Source organism: Lepeophtheirus salmonis, chromosome 7 (assembly GCF_016086655.4).
Source record: "Lepeophtheirus salmonis chromosome 7, UVic_Lsal_1.4, whole genome shotgun sequence".
Lineage (NCBI taxonomy): Eukaryota > Metazoa > Arthropoda > Copepoda > Siphonostomatoida > Caligidae > Lepeophtheirus > Lepeophtheirus salmonis.
In genome coordinates this window covers 11,302,786-11,326,344 of record NC_052137.2, presented here as the reverse complement: position 1 = coordinate 11,326,344, position 23,559 = coordinate 11,302,786, and the positions used below count along the sequence as shown (strand labels likewise).

The 23,559-nt window shown below is 29.3% G+C and overlaps 1 protein-coding gene across 4 annotated transcripts in view; it reads left to right on the top strand.

Annotated features, from left to right (window-relative positions):
- The window catches only part of LOC121122169 (uncharacterized), a 312,765-nt gene that overhangs the window by 221,935 nt on the left and 67,271 nt on the right, over positions 1–23,559 (top strand). For all 4 annotated transcript variants that reach the window (XM_071890167.1, XM_071890166.1, XM_040717177.2 and 1 more), the window contains one exon: positions 13,345–13,451. In XM_071890167.1, the coding sequence (XP_071746268.1) occupies positions 13,345–13,451 (107 nt within the window). The remainder of the gene's footprint in view (positions 1–13,344; positions 13,452–23,559) is intronic.

Below are 23,559 nucleotides of genomic sequence, written 5' to 3'. Positions count from 1 at the left end.
TTGAATGAAACCTATAGAAAATTTCAATTTTTATTAAATATAAAATTTCAAATAAGTAATTTTTATAAACCTTATTGAGAGGTCCACCATCGCTTTATATGTTCCTCCTTTATTACAATTCTGGTCCCAAAAAGACCTTATGAAAGCAAAAGAATGGCTTCTGTTAAAAAAAAGAACTAAGAATCATTACAATTAATTTTTAGGACGAAAGAAACTAATGGAAATATTTTTTCGTAATTATATAGGAATATTTTAGAATAAAGATGTTTAAATGAAGATGTTTATTAGAAAAATCCTTTTCATGCATGTGTGATTGTATTATAATTGAAATACAGTAACATTTAAATTAAGATGCTAAAAAATAGTTGTTATTTTGGAAAAGGGCAAAAGTTTTTTTCCTTTTTCCTATCAAATTACAGAAACCCTTCTTTTCTTTATGAGACAGAGCGCTCGCAAGCCTAAATTGCTCTTTCCACCCTTAGAAAATCCCTTCATAAATTTTTTTCAATAAAATAAGATATTAATTACATAGTAATTCACATATTTTTAACTAAAATTAATATTTTTAAATGACGCATAACAGAATAGTTTTAATTCATATAGACACATTGGAGGGGTACCCACAAATATCTTAAATTTACGCTCATGTTTATTGTAGAAACACAACTTTTGTGATGGTTAAACCTTTTCTATTTCAATGTTCGTTTTAGATGATACCCTCCAAGGTACATTGTATTCGGTTAACGAACCAAGTTATAAAAAGCTACTCTTGATTATTATATCAGGAAATATAAAAGTGTTATATGCAGTCAAAACAGACATCAGAGGTTATAAAAGTATTGATAGAGTATTGCCAGTTTCTTATAGATCGGGTATGGAGCAAAGTTGTAATTCGAAGCTTCGCCTAAATTATAGAATGTATTTAATTTCAACTATTATCAGAAGATTCTTTATTAGTTTGAAATTTTGACCTCTTAGATATAAAGGTTAATTCTTGAAGAGTTTCTTGAATTGCTTATTAGCTGGAATCAGAATTCGAATTTATCCTTTGTTTTTAATGGTTTGAAGCTCAAATTGGAGAAGTACGATGAATGGCTTAGGGGATATCTTACGAAGTTATATTTACAACTTTAGTGTTTATACGTATGATATTAAGTGGTAAATTAAGCTTAGTGAGGAAAATATTATTTTGAGGGTATTAGCAAATATTTTTTATTTAAGCCCACTTATTGTTTATTTATGATTTATAACAGGTCTTGCAGAAACCTACCATAATCACTTTAATTTTACAAGAAGGGTAAAGAGAGCTAGTTTCTGGGTTGAACAGAGAATACGGCGGTAAAGATTTTGCTTTAATTTCTATAGTAGAGTATGCCTCCATTTTTTTTTTTTTTTTTGTGTATGTGATTTACCTCCGTTAATATAGTGGTTTCTAGTTTTAAAGGTAAATGAACACAGACATATCTGTTTGTAAATGAAGCATTACAATTTATCTAGTCATATAATTGCAAACATGTATGTCATTATCAGATTGTATATGGCGTTTATTTTGGGGTAGATAAGGATGATCCAATAATACTGGAAACCAAATTTTTTCTTGATCCCTCAAATTTAAGAAATATCTGTATTTATGATCACTTTCTCCCACTAAGATCAATAGTAATAACTCAATTAATTCAGTCCAGGGATTCAAAAGAGATTATTCTGCTCGAATTCCATATTCCATGGAGGACGACGCGATGAAAATGTTTCGGAGGAAGCTTAAATCACTAATAAGGAGATTAGTGTATACTTTTCCTTGGGAATTTGATCCCAGGATTCAAATAATTAAGGGATCAATTTACTTAGATAATAAATCTTTTAAAATTAAAAGGAACGACGTAGCTCAATAAACAATGCCCTCAAAAGAAGTTATTCTCTTGAAATCAGTGTGTGTAGGTTTGCGTCTCGGTCGTTCCTAGAGAAGGAAATATACTTAATGTATTTCCACTTCAAAGACAATACCTAAGTCAGATGGAGTCACTATGATATAATAATGTTTACTTATACTTTATCAGTGCTAGTTCATCCGAACAATTAAAGGATCAATAAAATAAATCGAACAAAACTCAGCGGAGATGTATATTATTTTAATAGTCTTTTTTTAATAAAAGATAAAATATTTTGTAATCTGAAGAACTGATTATACTAGTTCAAAAGCCAATTTGAAGGATTATTTGGAGGTTAAACATACATGTTATTTTTTATATGATATTTTATCAAATTCTGAATTTAGAAAAATACAAGCCATTGCGTGTGCATTGGTGAAATGCCCCAAGGCAGGAACAAGTAAGCTTTCTTTGTAGAATGATAAAATAAAATAGTTCATATATGTTACACTCTGTATATTACATAAATTGTACTTATAAAATAATGTACAACATATGGGTATAATGTTAAGCTCATATCATATATGAACTTTAATAGTAAATGATTTTGTCATGGAAATGAGTAGGTGCTATAATTTCTTACTTAGTACCATATTTTTAGACATATATCTACCTACAAAAACATACAACGTCTCGTTTGACGTAATAAAAAAGGTAAATTTTTTACACTACAATCTGCAAGTTAAAATCCTGCACTGGACTTTAAATTAAAATGGATTACTTTTGGGTACATATTTTAAAATACTAAGTTGTTTTATTAAAAGAAGTGACAATTCTGGTTAATAAACAATAACTAGAACATTCAAAAATCAACAGTTGTCAGCATGAAGGCAAAGAGTGTCTGATTTTCTCCATCCTCAAGTTAGTGTCGAGAAGATCAAGAAGGTCGTAGGGTGTTCCCTAAGTCTTATTTACAAAATTAAAAGTATGGCGGATTCAGTTCAGAGGCTTGAAAGGTCCCCTTGTAGAGGTAGATGCATGATGTGGCCACTGCGTTCACCAAAAAGCCGTCCAAGCCAATGAAACATCACGCCAAGACTCCCAATGTCAGTGATTGTACTTTGAGGAGGTATGTGAAGGATTTTGGGAAGGTCTCTTAAGGGCGTCGACATCGGTAACTGCTTTCAACAACAACCAAGGCCAACAATGTCAAGAGAGGCCAGAAATGGTTAACTTGGTTAAGGCATAATAAGTCAGTTTGGTCAACCTCCTCTCCATATGCGTTGAGGGCGTTGTCAAGAAGAGAGCCTGGATTACTCCTCACCAAAATTTTGATGACCTTAAGACCTCTGTCGATCAGCAGTGGGCGATCATATCCGATGACTTTATAAAGAAGTGGTGCAGTGTCATTAGGGTCAGATTGGAGGACATGGTAGAAGCCAAAGGAAATAATTTTGAAAAATAGAAATATGTATCAATAGAAAAGTCTGTGATTAAGTTAAACTCCTTTTCATTCTTGAAAAAGTTTACCCTATTTGTTATATATGAAAAAGTCCAGGATTTTACCTTGTACACTGTAATTAGTGTCTTTAAATTTTTGCGCCTATTTTCATACATATCAAGAGAAAAAAAGTGTCAAAAAAATGAGTAGAATCGTACAGTTTATCTGTTCTTATGAAGGCCGGATAGTGATGCATACTACGCTGGTTTGTATAAATAAAAGAAACAGAAAAGGAACGTGGTAACCCTGAAATTTTGAAAAATGTTTCGGAAGAGAGAGCTTATCCGTCATGCTTTATTAAATCAGCTGCAAACTGAGAGGAAGGGCATAAATAAAAATCCGTCTTCATCTGTAGCAAATACATATATGTTGGAATTACTCCGTTGTCGTTCTTCCACTTTAATCTGAGCCTAACGAAGACTTAAACTTACAACTCCCGAGCAAAACCTGTTATTATTCGTCTTTCCTGAGTACACACACTTTTTACTACTTTATACTCAGATGTTCTGTCTCTAATAAATAAATAATAATGACTTTAAAAAATCCTTTTCAGATTATCTATTAGAAAAAATTGTTTCCTCTCTCCGGAACACGTTTTATTCATCTCTAAAGATCAGTAATGTATTTATGAGTATGTGATGTGTTTACTGCTTCTAGGTAGAATGTAAATTGTATATTATTTCAAGTAAGATTCACAATTTATGAGGGAATTTGAATATGTATATTATATACATACGCTTATGTATGTATCTACAAAAATAAAATAGGATACATTTGAGAGTCATTCTTTTGGTTACAAATTTGATAAAAATACTGAAAAAAGGGAATGGAAGGTTTTACATAGTACATATTTTGAAAATGTCATGAAAATATGGAATGTTTTTACTATTAAGGAGTAAAAATATTGTTTATTTGATCTCATTTTGGTTTTGTTTATAGTATTCTCCCACCAAAATCAACTATTTCTATGTTTTTGCTATCAACTCTCAATTTGTCGATTTTTATTACATATTAATAATCTGGAAGTTGACTTGTTGAACTGGAAATAAATCTTGAACAACAGTAAGAGTCCAACAGTTGAAAAGAATGACGTAGTTGGCAAACTACATACATATCATTTTGAGCCCTTGTTTTATTTTTATGGATTAAAGATCTCATTGTCCTATATAAATGATACTTTCGAGATTATGATTCTTCAATCCGTAATTATTGCTTTTATTAGATGTAATAATTTAATTTTCATTTTCGTTGTTATAGATTGTTGAAGATAGGTATATACGATGAAAAATGATTTACTTCATTAGTTCAGGCTGTTTACTAAAAAAAATGAATAGATTGTTTTATTTGTATATCTAAAAATATACCTCAAAATATGTATGTTTATAACGATTGGACAAGCATGATCCAAAAACTGGTGAGGGGAACCATATCATGTTACAGAAAATCTGATGGGGAATATGGCTCTTCTCCATCCTCCTTACCAACTGCAACTACGGATTGTACATTAGACTGTACCGAGGTGACAAAAGCTCGGAATTTGGTAGAGCAGAATTTTTTTATATAGTATTTTATTCATCTAAACATGAAAATAAATTTCCATCGTCAATCTATCTAAAAAGAGACAATCAATCGGCTGGTTTGAATCCAATGTTAATCCTGTATGTTCTTCAATATACGAGTATTTCAAAGTTTATCTAAATTATTCAACTTTTTTTGTCTGGACTTTGGTGGGTCTGTGTTTGTCTTTATTAAAACGTTTCTAGTGATAGCAGGGACAGCTTGAAAGAAAATGTATTATCTAATCATTGGTTGAGCTAAGATAGGAAGCTAGGTTTGATTTTGAATATGGGTTTCTTTACGAAATATTCGTTCATTACGACAATTTCAGAGGATATTCAGAAATATGCCTGTTTTAGAGAAATTCATTTTCCTTTGGTCTAATATTAAATTGGTATATATTTGCTTAACAATGGCACCCGTTAATATTCTATTAGCATTCTCTAAAATCTTTATTGGCCTCCAGTGGCCCAATTTGATTCAGTTACCCTACTGAGTCATATAAACATTCCTACCACATGTCAGTTAGGATATAAAATGCATATCCTTTCCATATTTCATTCAGATTAATTAATTGTTTGTAGTAATGATTTATAAACTGGGCTCAATGTTAAATATATGTACTAACATAAAAGGAGTTTTTTTTAATCGGGATTTTTTTCTTCAGTTTTCCTCCACTTCAGTCTACTTTGCATTTATTTTTAATCCACTTTTTCTTTTAAAACCTTCTAGCACTTACATTAATTCCAAAATAGATGTGTTTTTTTCTTGTGAAGGTACAAAGACCTGTCATATAATATACGATAGTTAATTTTATAGAAATTCTCTATTTCAATTTAACTCTATGAAAAATTATTTTTCCGATATTTTACAGATTTACAAATCAAAACTTGTTCATGCAATACCAAATCCCGAACTTTAGTAATTACGATATAGTCTAATGTATGCGCAATTTTACTAATAAGTTTGATTCATGACTATGAGATCAGGGGCGTACACAGGGAGGAATTTAATCTTTGTACTAGATTTTTTTTCGGCAGAATGCAAAAATTCAACGAGGAAATTGGGGAAATTTTTTTTAAGGATCTAAATTTTTTGAAACTCTTTCCATACCCCCCCAATGCATACAATTAAACGCAAGACTGAATTTGTTAATATCCGATATATATGACAAAAGTCAGTCATATCTAACAAAGCAATACTTTATTCTATTTAATTAGATCTTTTTGGGGGCATGTAATAACATAAAAATAACTACACATTTTGAGTACTCCTATTAATTATCTATAATTTCTTTATAGAAAGGAGCTTTTGCTTGTATATGAACAATCTAACAAATTGAAAGAGAGAAAAGGATTCTGTATGAGTTGCTAACCTGATAATTCAATTACTTGTCTTTCTTTTTTTTTAATTTCCTCTTGATCTCCTTTTATTAGTCATATCTACCCTACCCCCATTATGAATATTATGACAAATAAATATATTTTACACCAAAATAATGTATAGTTAATTTAGAAACAAGCAATGCCATAAAAAATATGTGTATTTCACCTATTTAACCCTCTATGATTCTGCTTGATTCCCCATTGTCTTAATTTATAGAAGTATTTTTACTTATTTATGCTATTCTCTTTTTATTTACTTTTAATTGGCCTAATAAAATTGCGTAAGTCAATAATAAATCTATTTTTAAATCCTAATATCTCTACATTATTTCTTTCTACGTACAAAAATAAATATTTTACATTTTTTAAATTAATAAGCTCTAGTTCCTTTGTGAGCAAACTGGGATTTTCTGCACCTTAATCTTGATGAAACTGCTTTTAATCTGTTAAAAATAGATTTTAATACTGGACAAAAAGTAATATACTCCTGAAACATCTTTTAAATAAACTTTACTTTTTGTTATTGTAAAAATGTATTTCCTTGGACCTTTTCTCGAATTTAGCAATTTTCAATCAAGGGTTGATGAATTTATTGACGTTTAAGTTGTTCTTTTGCTTTGTTTATTTCCCTTTTTTCAATTATTGGTAGACGAATTGCTACAAATGTAATATCAGCTCTTATCCTATATATCAAACTCAATCTCAAGCAAAATAATTGAGTGCATTTTTTGTACCCGAATTTCGTTAAAAGTAATTAATTTCAGTAGAATTCTTTATCGAAAATGAAATTATAATGTTTCAACTGTAATAATCACAAATTAAATCATGTGATGTCCGAATCTAATGCTGATATGATTAATGAGTTTAATTTTGATGCTATGTCAACTGTGTATCAAGAAATAAAGTTTGCTTAATATTTGAGCTAACGTTTACCCCAAGGTCATTACCTAAATCAAAATAAAGATATTCACTAACGAAGACATAATTAGCCTTTTTGCAATTGAGTAAAAATGGAGCATGTTTTAATGTTGAAGTAAGATTGTAGTTGAATTTCAGTGTCCTTCTTTTTTCTTTTTTGACTAATAATTATATCATTTTTTATTTGAATGCATTTAGACAATCATATTTGGTGTTAAAATCGGGTACATTTTTTTGGCTCGCCAGTTATTTTGGAGTTAGAAACCTAAGATTGAATTTTCTTTTCCTGAGCTGTTGTCATTATTATTTGATTCCTGAGGAGTGATCTTCCTTCTGTACTATATACAAGCTATCATTGATATATACGAAACCTGATTGAACATTCGTGTGAGCCCTTAAAAGACAGAGAGTAACCCTGCTGCATATATACAATTGAAAGTCCCTTTTGAACTCAGAGTAGTATTAATTACTACGTCAGAGTCATTCTTGCCTATGTCCTTGTGTAATCTCTCCTTTCCCTCCCTCCTCATCACAGCTACTTATAACTGATCGAATGAAACATTATGACAGGTAATATTCCTCCTCCAAAACATTCTACAAACAGTCATATTGATTTTGAGGTTTGTTTTTTTTTTTAACATGCTCCCGACGAGAATTCCTGATCATGTATCTTGAATTAATGTACCATATAATAGCAAATTTTTAGAATGTTTACATATAAGCAAATGTTATCTACATGCTATAATTCCTAATACGTGGTTAGCGTTCTTGTAGAAGCTTTGGTCCTTATTTTACTTCAAAAGGAAACAAAAATACTTACTAGTCAGTTTTTATCATACATTAAGAAACAAATTATTTTTTAGTCGTTTCCATTTTTCTAATTTGTAAATGCTTCAACCAAATGAAAGCTCATTATTATTCCATTTAAGAAAAAGCATTTAAGTCCTTCATTCCTTTTTGTATTTTGTAAAGATTTTTTTTTTTAAATTCTTACATTATACTATATACAAAGTATAACAATTAGTATATTTGCATTAGAAAAGATATGTTAAATGAGGGACAAAGCTATGACAGCACAAATTGGATATTAAAACAATCTCATGTGATGTTCGAATTCGTTTCCTGATAAAAACGCAAAAAGTATTAACTAATATAATTGTCATTTATTGAATCATTTCTGCCATTTTAACTGGTTTAATTTTTTACTCATTAAGATTCAAATTTAAATTGGAAAAAAATACCGCTATTTCACAAATTAATTACAAGTATGGTGAAAAATAAACTTAAATAATTATTGTTATTAAAAAATGAATGGCATAATTAAAACGTGATTAGAGAGGCTTGATAAAAAAATTAAAAATATTTTCCTCTATTTTTCTTTTTCTTTGATAAAACATTTTTTGAGGTGTACTTCAGTTAATTATGTGTTATTATTAGTAATTAAAATGCACTCATTATGCTGATGCTTAGTATATCTTTTTTGATCAAAATATAGTTAAGCATTATTTATTATGTACATCCTATGGAATAGAATATATAAATAAACAATTTATGTAGAGCCAATGAGTTCTACTAATATCTGGACTCAACCAACGGTCAATCACTTAACCTCATGTATCAATAATATCAAATAGAGATAAGTAAGTATTTTTTGGTTTTATATATGCCACATCCTTTGCCAATAAGATCATTCCTAACTTTAACGGATAAAATGTTCGATCTAAACTTTATTTTTGCTGATATTTTTGTTATTGTCGTGTGGAAAAATGTTAAAGCTAATGTCTGTAGCAATCCCAGGCTGAAAAGTATAGTCCATATATGTTTTTTAGTCAAAAAACTTTATTTCAGTTCAAAATGTTGTTTCGGGGTAGACATATTATTTGTAGGACGTGACTTCACATAGATTTTTTCAAGCTATTGAAATAAAAATGGATAGATATTTAACAAAGTCAATTAGGTTTAGCCATTTGATTTTTAACCATAAAAACTAAACAATGATTGATCCTTGGTTTACTCCAGATATTAGTAGAACGCATTGATAGAACTAACATTATAAAATTTATATTTGTCCGGAAGTTTATATAAAATAATACTCACTCAACCTTTTACCTAAAAAATCTATGACTTATGGATATGACATATTAATGTATTATTATTTACAAATTTAGCCGGAATTAAAACTCTTTGCCACAAAAATATACTAATCAAATAAAATATATATTAAAAATGGTCTTTATATTCTTCGAGGAAATTATTTTTCTCCTTTACTAGTGTTTAGACTCGGTCCAGCACCGATTTATTTTTCCATTTGGTTTTTGGTAATTTGTTTTAAGGCAATTTTTTGATCCAGACCGTGGACTGATATTTTTAGCCCTCACTTTATGGAACGATTTTTTTTTTTTGGTCTCACTCTATGGATTAATTTTTCTTTGACTAACTCTAAGGTCTGATTTTTATGGGTCGCATATATTATGAGAGACCGAATTTCTCTTTTTTAGATCCACTGTCTGTGATGTTTACTTTATATTTTAATTAAAGATCTTACATAGATTATAAGTAACTGGATAACGTTAAAAATCTTACAAGTACTTTATATGTTATAAAACAAATACTGTATTATAATCAGAAACTATATCTTACAATTTGAAATTATAAGCATACAGATAAAATATATAACAATTTCAAATTGAAATATGCTCTTAATTGCAGAATTACTAAGGGCGATGATCATTCATAATTCACTACGACTGGATTAAGTGTACTTCTGTGTTCTCAAAGAGTTTGAACCAAAGGAAGATAAAGGGAATTCAAGGAATATACATTTAATTTGAGCATCCATCTAAAGAAATGCCCGAATTTTGAGCTCCGATATTCCAAGAGAGACGACGGAATGAAAATTCCTCTGAGCTATCTCTGTTGAAACTTAGTTTAACCTCATTGTACTGTGTTCAAAATTTAAAAACACATATTTCTTCATAAACAATTGATATGTAAAATCGGTTTAAAGCAAATTTTAAATAAGACCGATTTTTTGGGGGGACCAACTACACGGAACTGTTCCTTTGGACCAATATAAACAGATTTTTCCTATGTACCAGTATAGGATTTCCAGACCGAAACCTAACTCTAATTTTTATCATTATATAGAAAATTGGATACTACTAATAATATAAATTTTGTATTCTTTTTGCAATGAAAATCAATCATATTTTACTTTAATACCTCACATACCTAGAGGACCCATACTCTATGCAAAAACTTGGTTTTATTCAATGTGAAAGTACTAACATAATATAATGATCAATAAAATCATTATCTATTTATATGCATAATACATGGAATGGAAGTTGTGCAACGTATATTGACTACTAAATAAACTTTTTATTTACACTATAGTTATTACACACAAAGGAAGTATACTCGCATGCAGGAACTCAACTATTGCATTTATGTTTACATAAATACTACTTAAATGCACTATAGACATTCATAAATTCGGGTCACATAAAAAAGGAGCATACTTAGTTTGTAGTATTCAATGGTGTCCGATGCTTTGAAAAAAAAAAAAACCCTGATTCAACCCAATAAATAAAATTACAAGATTACATTCATTTGTATTTTTGGAGTATAAAATTATAAATTAATTTAGATGAAAGCTTTCCTTTTGGTTTTTGACTTTTCGTGTTAATGTTTGATCAATGAAGGACTTCATTTGTAAGTGATCTTAAAAGACGCCAAATGCAAATAAATTAGACTTTTCATATTATCATTTACATGCGTATATATTATATACTTACGAATGAATATAGATGACTCTTCATATTTGAATATACATTTTGACTAACAATTTTTTTTTCTCAATCAAATTGATTTTTTCAATCGAGCAACTCAGCAGTTATGAAACATTTTTAATATATTAAATATTTATATTTACATATATTGATTATTGTATTTTTGTCTAAGAGATGCAATAATACCCAATTCTTGTTAAGAGAAAAAAAATATTAACGAAATTAAATTTGCAGAATGGAAAAATTAGATGTACAGTCTTTTTGTTATGCCATAATTATTGAACGGGGACATGTTCTAAGTATAAAGGGTTGTACTTTTTTTGTTTGTCATTCAAAAATGGCATGATCATAACAATTGAAGTAGACGCATCTTTATGTTGCAGTATTTGTATGAAATTAATTTTACTCTTATGTACAATATTTTTTTCACAACATAACAAAGATAAGACAAGAACAGACTTAAAAAATTATTTATAGACGCAAGATGGCACAATGATGTTGCGTCTTAGTAGACGATACTCACAGTCTATTCTAATCGAGTTTCATCAAATAAAGCGAATGATTATAACTATCGGGAAAGAAACGTTCTCAACTTATTCTCAAAATTTAAAGTGGAACTTGCTTAAGTGAAACCTTAATTTTTTCGAATCGGAGTTAATAATTTTGTCAGTCATTGATATTTCTGTTCTTGCTTTTCGTTAGTGTTATGCCCATTAATTTACCGATCTTAAATTACAAATAGTTCAGAGTTGAATATTATTAAATGAAGTATCGTTCAAGATTTGGGGAGAATTAATGAGGGTGGAGAGGCCACTTTCGACACTAGCAATAAAAGAAACCCATTTCCTTTGTTGCAAAGCAATTCTTTTGAGATCTTTGGAATTATTTTTGGCAATTTTGGCACCCTACGGTCCTGATGACTCAATGCCCCCACGACTACGCCTTTTGGTTGTATGTCGAGGGGAAGGCATTCAGTGTACGTCATCCAAACACAGGCTTTCAAAATCAGTGTCATTCAACACTGGGACGCCATGATAGAGGACTACATCCGGAGTGGGTATCAGTCCGTTGCCCCCTAGAAGCCATCATTGCCACTAAGGGCCATTAATTATTAAGAAATCTCAGATACACATTTAATTATTATTAATTTTGTTGAAATTTTATTGTTAATTAATTAATCAACTACGGAGAATATTTTTAGCGGCAAATCAAAACAAAATCAATTTTTAGATCAAATAAAGAGAAAGAAAGATAAGGTTGGTTTAATGCCTCAGTCGGGGAGAGAAACAGAGGCCTTAATAGGATGAGAGACTATTCATTATTTTGGATGAATTACAGAGTAGTTACCAACTTACTAACCTTGGGTAGTTTATATGGTAGAACATCGGAAGAGAGAGCATGTTTCTTCTGTAAACAATCAGTGGAGACATCCCAACAATTTTTATTCGAGTGTACGCATATAATTCATATAATGGACCAAGTGATTGAGTATTTTTTTTGTTTTGTTTTTTTAATTTAAAGTTGCATCTTGTGTATAAAGATCCTTCTTATTTTTATACTGGATCATACCAAGTGGAAATTAATTATGTAACTGCAAAAGTACAAATTCAGTTATATAAATTTAGATGCACAAAAATACCATTGCCCGCGGATTTTACGGTAATATTGAAAAACTTTATATTGCATATATTAAACAATTAAAACTAAAGATTTATAAAATAAATATAATTGTACTGAGGTACAAATATATATCTTATTGAAGTTTAAAATTCAAAGTGTTCCAATTTTAATGGACTACAAGATATGTATACATACTGCAAATATTTAATTACATACTTGAGTCAGTTATAGTCTTAGTTTTCAAATTTGCGGGATGAATTAAGATAATCAATAATCTTAATTAAAGAATAAAATTTATTTTTGATTTATGAAACTTATATTGGCCCTATCAAAATATCAAATAAAATCTATTTATTAAAATCTATTAAGTACAATCTATTGTGCCTCCAGTGGATTAATAGAAATAATTTGTTGATAGAAACTGATGATATTTCGTTGAAGAGTACTTACATAAAGCACACATAATTTTGAGGAAAAATCATAGTAGTTTACTTTTGCGTTGATGACTCACATAATCCTTCTTAATCCTTTCATTTAAAGTCTTTTAAATTAATTATCCTTATTTCTGGATATTCCTTTTATCTCTAGTTGGAGAGTTGGGGCTATAATTTAATAAGTCCGTACTCTTTCCCCAACTTTAATGTTAATATTGAAGCTTTCATTAAATTATTCATAACTGTTAATGTTTTTTTTGGTTTTTTCAGGGCCACTAGGTAATATAAATACTAATGTAGGAGCCTCTGGATCCAAAGAAAACATCTGTGAGGAATGTACACACAATCCATTAGATCTAATCGACGCATCAATTCAGGTATGTTAGTAAACACATTGTACACTAGAAACAAGATCTTTTTACTATGAAGTACCTATATAATTGACAAACATTTGTTTTGAGTTCATTTTAAGTGATTATATCAACAAAATATTTTTCATAGGACATCATCATTCTGGAAATCGGTCATCATAGCAGTATAATGAAAAACCCTTTGCTTTTATGAATAATAGATATTCAATTATTTCATTTTTTGGGAAAAGTAAAGATTTGAAAATGTAAAATTGTTCCTTTTTGAATTAAAAAAAAAAATAATTGAAAAAGTTTGAAACATTTTTTAAGAATATTTTGAAGTCGCTTAATGTCCCTATAGTTTCGAAAAAATTCATTTTTTTAAGAAATTTGATTTCAATATAATCTTTATACTAATCAATACAACTTTTTAGTTTAATTAAAATATACAAGAAGTCCCGGGATAACGCAGTTTCAAACACATTAGATTTCGCAAAACACGGTGTTTGGAATTATTCTGACTCTCCATATCAATCGCAAGATATTCCCCTCATATTGCATTTTTTATATTAGAATAATAAATTATATACATATATGTATATAGTATAACAAGAATCTTTATAGTTGTCGATAAGTTTGTTCATACCATATGTAAAAATTCATATAATAGAAAGGCATAATTCTTTATGGGGAGGAGTGTTGTGTAAGTATTTATTTTATACAGATGGACTTAAAACTTTTGGTTATTATACAAAATTTCAATTAAAAAGATTGATGAATAAATATTGTTTTAGTTTAGATTCCTTGAATTTTACAGTACTGAAATGAGCGGGCTAAAATTGCATTTAACAACTATTTTTTCTGGCATACATTCTTTTAAATAATAATTTTCAAAAAGAAAAAGGAAGCATTACAAAACATGGATTTCATATAGTGCAGATTTTTCAAGTTCCCAAAAACCACGATAAGCTAACTAAACTAAAATGCTATAATGTGTAATATGCAGATAATATTGCAACTAAATCACGTTTTTTATTGAACAATGTAAACATTTCAAAAATTTAGGACTATTGAGCTAACTGTAAACATTCTCAAAAGTCTTTAATACTTTGTCATTGTATTATTTTATTAAAAGAAACACTTTTAAATCTCCAAATTTTTACTTTTTCACAAATAATTGACACCCTAAATAATAGTTTTTTTTTTTTTTCCTTTTTGTTTTGGACGAGATCAGCTTAGCTGTCATGGTGTTTCATTATATCTGCTACAAGTAGCTGTAACGAGGGGGAAAATAGAAATGAAAAAGGACTTAAGCAGGAATTTCTCTGATGTCAATCATCAATTCTACACTGAGTCCAACAAGGACTCTGCAACACATCCTCAGAATTACTCCCTTCTTTTATGAGCGCACGAAAATGTTCAATCCGGTTTTGTATATATCAACAATAGATTTTATGTAGGAGAAAAGGTCGTTCACTACTAAAGAATTAAGTAATAATAACAACAGCTGATGAAAAGAAAGTTCACACTTCAGTTTATCAACTCAAAAAAAAAACCAGACGAGTTCAAAAATATTTTTATAACTGATTATATCCCAGGTGTACTTATAACTAGAGATGTATAAAACTTGTCCTAGAAAAGGGAAGCACCTTTTCTAGTTGGTAATTTGAACAGGATTTTTTATTTTCCAAAGATTATTATTTAATTCATGAAAACAGAACATCTAAGTATAAAGTAATAACTAGTGCGTGTGCTCATGAAAATTCAGAGTAGCAATGAAGGGTTCCTCGGGAGTTATTAGTGTTTGTTGGACTCGGTGTAAAATTGAGAATCGACATAGAAGGAATTTCAGCACATATGTGCTTGTTTTATCAGGAGGGGAATTTGTGTTTTTGTCCTTCCTCTCACAGCTACTTGCAGCTGATGTAATAAAAAGTCATGACAGCTAAGCTGCTCTCCCCCCCAAAAAAAAAAAACAATATTCTAACTGTCAGGGTAATCACAATAATTTTATGTTTCCTTTATTTTACATTTATTATTCATCACTAGTGATGTAAATCGTGTGTATTTTTTAGTTTCCTTATGGAATTAGTAAAATGAATATTCTATTACTCAGATTTTTTCATTATTATTTAACTTAAAAGTAGTGAGCTTATTTTCCTACTTCATTTAAGTATATTCAAAACCAAATTGAATATTCCTATGTGCTTATAAAAGATGGAGAATAATCTGGAAGATTTGTTGCGGAGTTACAATTGTAAGTCCATTTTGAACCCTTAGTAGAATTGAGAATCGACATTGCAGTATTTTTACCTATGTGATTGTTTATTTTATTTTCCCCCACCTCCCTTATTACAAATGATTGTAGCTGATCTAAAGATCCTAATGACAGCTAACCCGCTCTCCTCCAAAACATTGTTCAAATTGTCAGGGTTACCATAATTATTTTCAGTTTTTATTTTTTTAACATACCCAAAGTAAACATGATTAATCACTAACCATTGATGCTTATAACTCCAACGCCAAATCTAAGTTAATTACCACGAAAAGAGTATAAAACGGAATATCTGATTAATTTACATGACAGATTCCCATTTTTCTTATCCCCAAAACACTTAAATATTTTGTCAAATTCTCGAAGATAGAATCAGGGTTAAGACTGGATAAACAACCTTAATTTGATTATTATACAATAAGCTGTTCTTTTCCTATAAATATTTATGATGATGAGGATAAGCATAGCATGTAGGATAGGAATGCCCATAAATATAAGTATTTTGTACGTACACTTATACTATATAATATGTAGTTGTAGAATACAAAATAAGTTTCTGGAATAGTTTTCAGAGAAGTAAATAAGAGCAATAAATACAGGTTTAAACTTTGTTTTATATGTACAACAAAAAGTTCCCTCACAAAAAAGAATTGAAAAAGACTCATGTTGGAGGTTTCACCCTTTATTGTAATGATTGTAACTAAATCTTCCCTCGTAAACGACAATACATAAGCCATTATAGTATGGCGGTTTAAAGGTATCACATTTTATTCATCCTAAATATCCACCTATGCAATTGATGTTTATGTAATATATTACCTACAGATCTGAAAGGATTCCAATATGAATACATGATATTTTCATAATGTGTTGCAACGGATATAATTCTCATATCCTGTTTATTTATACAATAGAAGTACAAACGATAAACTGATAATTGAATGTATACACCCAATTACTTGGTTACAATTTGTTGAGAAAATATTTTACTCATCTTCAAATTGAATAATGTCCTGCACCTGGACTCTCGCATGTTGTTTTTAGGGGTAGCTTAAATATTTCATTTCAATACCCGAATCAGCAACACATGAGGTGTGGGATACAGTCCTCTAATTGTAGACACCCCTGAATACTCCTACTTTTAGTCATTATTCTATCCAATTTTGTCATTCTTTCAATCAAAATACTAATGCAAGAACCATTCAGGCTCATTGTTATGGCTTGTAAGCATTTCAACTCCAAAAATTGCTCGTAATCCAAGGACTGTATGACTATAAAGTGTATATTCACCACTATACATATACGTATATAGTATGTATGCTAAGAGTTTGTACAAGTAGCGGATATAAGCATATTATACAACACGCCGTTACCTCACAACACAAAAACATACATTGTATTTTGTTGCCCCTGTTGATGTTCCCTTATCAGTGTTCTGAACATTGATTGGTTTAATTTGAATTAACTTTTGTTAAGCTGTGATCCATTTCCAACAATTATTGAATAATAATTCCATAGTTTGGAAGAATTGGCTATCTGATACCAATTGATTCTGGACATTTTTATTTTTTTTGTTTATTTTATGCGGAAAGACTACATGGTACAATAAATTTACAAATTGTAAGTCTTGTAGTGTATTACATAATTATAAAATTAGCTACTAATTTATGTTTATAGTTCACTTTAACCTATTCAAATTAATCATTAATTTCTTATTTACATGTAATAAAACAGTATACCCGAGGAAGCGTTATTGTCCTTAGAAAATATATTAATTAAATCCTAAAATATAAACCATTGAGTTAAGCTTTAATCATATTTGTCACAATTTCTACTGTAAATTTTTCAGCTCATTTTTTGACTGTAACTAGTACAAAATCCAACTTGTACAGAGCATATACAGAGTAGAGACTCCAAAACTTGCATTATCGTAAATAAATCACAAAAATTATGATTTTATATTCAATACATGCTTTTTCACAGCAATAACAGCCTCGACACGCCGTCTAAATGAATGTAGCTCTTAACGATGAAGGTCGATGACAAGGCGTACCAAACTGTCATGTTGGCTGCTCGGAGTGAACCAAAATTTGGATAAGAGGTGCGACAGATATTTTTTTCCAAAACACCCCAAACTGCAATGTGAGTTGAACTACAGGAGCGCTGCATGGAGGCAAGATTGAAGTCATCTCTATTTTTGCTTTATAATTTTTTGTTCTTCTTGGTTAAATGGGGCTGTATTGTTGTAAACAGGTATAACGGCGATTTCAAGGGTATCTTTAGCCTTCTTGGTACTGACTTTGGCAAAGAAGAGATCGCACAAGTGTTACATTTTTGTTGTTGGACCGACATTTTACACATAAAGACATACGATATAAACAAAACATGTTTTTTTTTTGGTTTCAGCTGTCGTTTGAATACCTACTGATACCTTGTTATTAAAAATAACGGGAATAAAATAGTAATTAAATGCTACTGTAAGCTTTGGGTCCCTTCTATATGCAGAACGCAAACCTTCCCCGTAAAATTAAATTGAGTTATGTTTCTCAATTTTGTTTTAAAGTTATGGTCGAGAATACATTTTTTACGTTTGGTATTAGGATGACCTTGACATTTAACTCTTAAGATTTGATGGCCTCTTACTGTAACTATATGTCATCTTCTTACTAAGTTTGATCCCAATCAATCTATAACTTTTCCTGCAATCTTAGTGAAAAACAAACAGGGACAAAAACATAACCTCCGTTCCACTTAGTTGCAGAGCTAACTAAAATATTAATTAAAAATCTAAAGTACGAGTTAGACTATGAATAAAATAAAGCCAAAAGTATGTGAGAATTCTTATATATTAATAAAACTTGAAAAGTATAGGTATATATATATATATATTAGTTATTAAGTCAAGTAAGTATGAGCTGTACATCTTAGTATACCCACCTTAGTATACATTGCTTGTTATAGGAACTACTTGCTCTTTTATGCCAATAGGAATTATATCATTTTCAATTGAATATATTACTATTTCCTACCTATATGTTAAATATACACATTTCATACTAATAAAATATGTCATTAAATATTAAAAAAATATATTTTTCCCCATGCTAGGGTCTTTTTTCATTGATACGTTCAATTGTAAATGGGACAGGTGTATTTTTTTATACAAATGTTCATTATTCATACTGTATTTATAACATTGACATGAGGTTACTGTCCTTTAAGTGCTAAAACACCTGATGATATACTTAAGGCTATTTTTCAGGACCTGAAGAATTATTTACTTTTTATATTTGGGAAAATTTATAATATTTATGTTGATTCCTAGAAATTCTACTTACTTTTTCTGTGATGTATATAAAACTAGTTTTTCTTGGTATACTAGTTCTATAGTGGTACCAGTAAACAAACAAATTTAAAATGATATTGTACAAAATTAATATTGAAACTACAACTTATCACACCATTACGTCATAAAAATACTGGCAAAAAAGCCTCAGTCACTCCGTTACTAAAGAATCAGAAAGACAACATGTTAATAAATTGATTGCCTTTTATTTATTAACAAAATCATCAATAGATTTTTTGAGTTTTGAATGCTATTAAAAGGTTAAAGTTTTTAATTCATTGTTATTGTTTTTTTAACATAAATCATTGAAGATACATAATTTTAATACCAGACCCCTTTAAAAATATGAGTAAATATGTGACAATATTAATAGAAAATTCAAAAGTTTATATGTAAATAGTGAGCATTTTTTTGCAAATAAATGTACCTATACAGAGTGGGAACCCAAAACTTGGAGTATCATTATTAAATGAAGAAAAACATGATTTTATAAAATCAAGAAATACAACTCCAAACGAAATTAGGAAATGTTTCAATACTATATTGTAACAATGATTTTGTTTCAATATGTCCATATTTATATTCAAAAATACCATCGACACACTGGCTAACAGATTGCTGCTATTAATGTGGAAGGCTATGATCATGACATCATGCCACGTTGTCCATTTTTCTCCTAGACGGTCTAAATTGCAAAGGTTAGGGGAATGAGGTTAGGGCTAGAGGATGGCCAAATGGATGCAGGACAGAGGTTAACCATATTGATGCTGTAGAAGTTTTACTTTTTTTTAACCCTTTTCATAACAATTAACATCCTTAATGGACTTCATGATGTAATATGCAGATTCAAGGGAGATACCAATACTCTCTTGAGCCTTCAAGCGAATGACACAAGCGCAGAGGAGATCGCACAAGTTTTGCTTTTTTATTGTCCTTCCGACATTTTTACACTTAGCGATATTGGATAAACACAATGCTTCTTTTTTTTCAACTGTTGTTCGGTTGCATAATGAAACTTTGTAATTAAATGCACTATCATGTTTATCATGGTTAACACTATTTTAACACACATTTAATCCAAAGATTAGTGATAAACATGGTAAACGATATAGGTAAATAATAACTTAAAAGTAAATGAACGACTTTGCATTCTTATATTGATAACCCTTTACTGTAATTAAATAATTACTTTTTATGAATTGAGACATGATGTTACATTTTTGTATTAAAAAAACTTTTATAACACTAGTTATTTTCCCTCTATGAATGAAGTTATTTGACGGTGATATACTTTGTTGTCATTGACAACATAAGAAATGCATTAATAAACTATTTCTCTACCCTTTTTAAAACATATTATTTTTATATTAATGTATTATATTTTATCGTATACGATATTATAAGATTTGTTATGGGATTGAAACTTGAATAAATAAAATGTTCACTACAGGGTTTTTTTTCTTTCGATGTTAAAGATAAGAAGACACGTTTGGTAATATTTATTTATATACTACATAGTTAACCTCTTATCCGAGCAACCCTTTAGTATTAGTTTTCATCCTAAAGAAAAATATGTACATAGTTGACAAAGGTATTTACCGTTGAGAGTTTCACATAGCTGTGCCCCAGTAGATCTAAAATCTTATTCATATGCCATAAATTGAGGTTACAAAAGGATCACAGATAGAATTATGACTCTCAGTTTATTCCAGATTTTATCCGTTAAGTGGTAAAACTAGTGTTTTGTCAGTCCTTATTTATAAAGTCCAGTTCATTCTTAGAAATGGTCCTTAAGACCATCGGTCCTTTGGAATATCAGTATTAGATTAAGAAAATAATAAGTAAAGTTGAGTGACTTCATCAAACACTGAACTATATATGTTTTATAACTGATATGGTGGACTGAACTGTACATCTTCAATCTTAAATAAGGATCACCACATCATTAGGTAAAATTATAGTACGGTTTTTCATTTCAAAGCCCTTTTAGTAAAACCCATCATTAGGTATACGTTAGTTTCGAACTTTCCCGAGATAAACTGTTGAGTATATCCACGGAGAAAATTACCGCGATTGTTCGAGCTACTGCAGTATTCAAATTGAAATTACGTTATTATCATTCAAACACAAATGTAACATCATCTTTTGAACAATTTTGAGTATTGATCAAAAATACTTTTGAAGAATTTACATTCTTCCAATTCCAATTTGCCGAAAGAACATTTCGCCGAATGAAAATTTTGCTTAAAAATGAGAGTTAATATGATATGTATGATTGCGTATATTAATTCAATTTAAAAATACATTATAATAAGTATACATTGTTTATATATTATATAGGTTAATTAAATAATGTTATTTTACGTAAAAAATTTTTTTTTATTAATTATATTCGTGAATGATCATTATAAAACACAGCACAGTAGCATGTGATTCCAATGTATTTCGAATTTTTACCGTTGTAGTACTTTAAACAAATTATTTTTATAAACAAACACAACAGCAATTCGAATGAAAGAAGTACTAATCACCTCTCCGTTATCAATTAATCATCATTTCATAAAAAATTGGTCACCTGATGACGTATCCCCCCACCAAAAAAAAAAAAATCGTCAAATTTGAAGCTAACACCCTATCTCGTCAAACTCCAAACAAAAATTCTGCAGACGCCCTGAAGTGTATGTGAATTGAACAAAACGATATTTTGCTTCTTTTAGTAAAAGTCCCAAAAGGTATCGAAATTTTCATATCAATTTTGGTACAGGAACCGGCTTGAAAATATTATTACTGTGCCAATATTCTTTCTGTCAGGACATATACGTTTTTATTGAACCTCTCAAACTATCCTTCATCAAGGTAAAGAAAAAAAGAAAGAGAAATTTATTACATATTTTACAAAAAAATTATTTTCATCATATAAAGCAATTATTAATTTAATTTTAAATTATTATTGATAGGTGTTTAACAACACCTGATTTAAATTCAAGCAACCAAGGTTCAGAACACTTATAAGGGGCAAGAACATTATAAATATTGACAAATGACAAAAAATACATAGGAATACTTTTTGTTTATGAAATAGCATCGTGTCAGTTGAAGTGAATGGCTCAGTTTTGCACACACCTTGTTTCATCTATGTTATTCTTTTTCTATGGTTGTTTATCCAAACATCACGTATCAATGAGAATAAATATAACCATAAATTATTTTTATGGACTTTCATTTCCTGAACATAAAGTGTTGTTCATCTAATAAAAGACACCCGAAGAACCTTGATAAAATTTTATATTTTTCCGATATGCTATGAATAGAAAATTGCCACAAACGATCATAATCCCTTCATAGTCATAAATTTTTAACACTCAAAGATGGGATCAAGTAATGTCATTAAACAAAGTAAGCACTTGGAAAAATTAGATTGAGTTATTTTATATTAGACTATAAAAATATTCGCATTAGAATAATTTTATTTGTGAGGAAACCGCCCATTTATGTATATAATTGTCCAAGGCTATTTGGGAGGAATGCTGTGTACATATAAACACTATGTACATATACATATACGTATGTAACTAAACTCCAGAACTAATTACATAAATGAACCTACTCTTCAAATCCTTAAAAAAAGAAGATAAAAAATTATAGGAAACAACAATTAGAAACATTTTCAGAGTTATTTATGAGAATTTACTACTTTAGAATTTTACATATATTAATCGGGCTAAAACAAAAAAGAGACATCTTTGTAAGAAACTTAACTACTAATGTGATGCTTAATAATTTCTATGACTATAAAGAGAGATTATTTTTACTAAGTAGTTATAATTGTACATACAGTGTACACATATGTAGAATACATGCTTAGAGATTGAACGGTGTTCACGATTTCAGCTCATTTTTGAGCGGATGAACGGCGTTCATTTGTAATGACTATCTTTTCCAAAGATTTTTTTTCCTGAGTAGGGGCATAATTTGAATTAACTTTGAGGGTGTCTAAAATAAAGTAAATGTATTTTGAAAAATTATGGATCTAATTTCGTGTGTATAATTACACTATCCAACAAAATAATTTATTTTTATGCGGTAGAGTAGCATATGCTCAACTTAATACAGTTTGATCCACTGATTCGAAATATTTTTTCTCTCATAGCCTCATGGCCGTCAGAAAAAGACCATACATTTCTTTATGGCTACTTTTAAGGTTTAAAGCTGTTTTAAGCCTTCGGTGTTGAAGATACGGATAAATTATGTTAATATATTTTATAACCAAATGTTAAAAATTCTACAATCATTTTTAAAATGTCTACATCATACACATAACTCGAGTTATTTTTGTTTCAAGTGGAAAATAAGTACTTTTTATTCAAAGGCTCATAGGTTCAAGAAAAATAGATTTAAAAAGTTTAAAAATATATCATTGAATAGCTGAAAGTATGAAATTTAATTTTTGAAAAAAAAGCCTCCCCAAAAATGCTCTATATCTATGTCAATTTGAGTTAATGTCACGACAATAT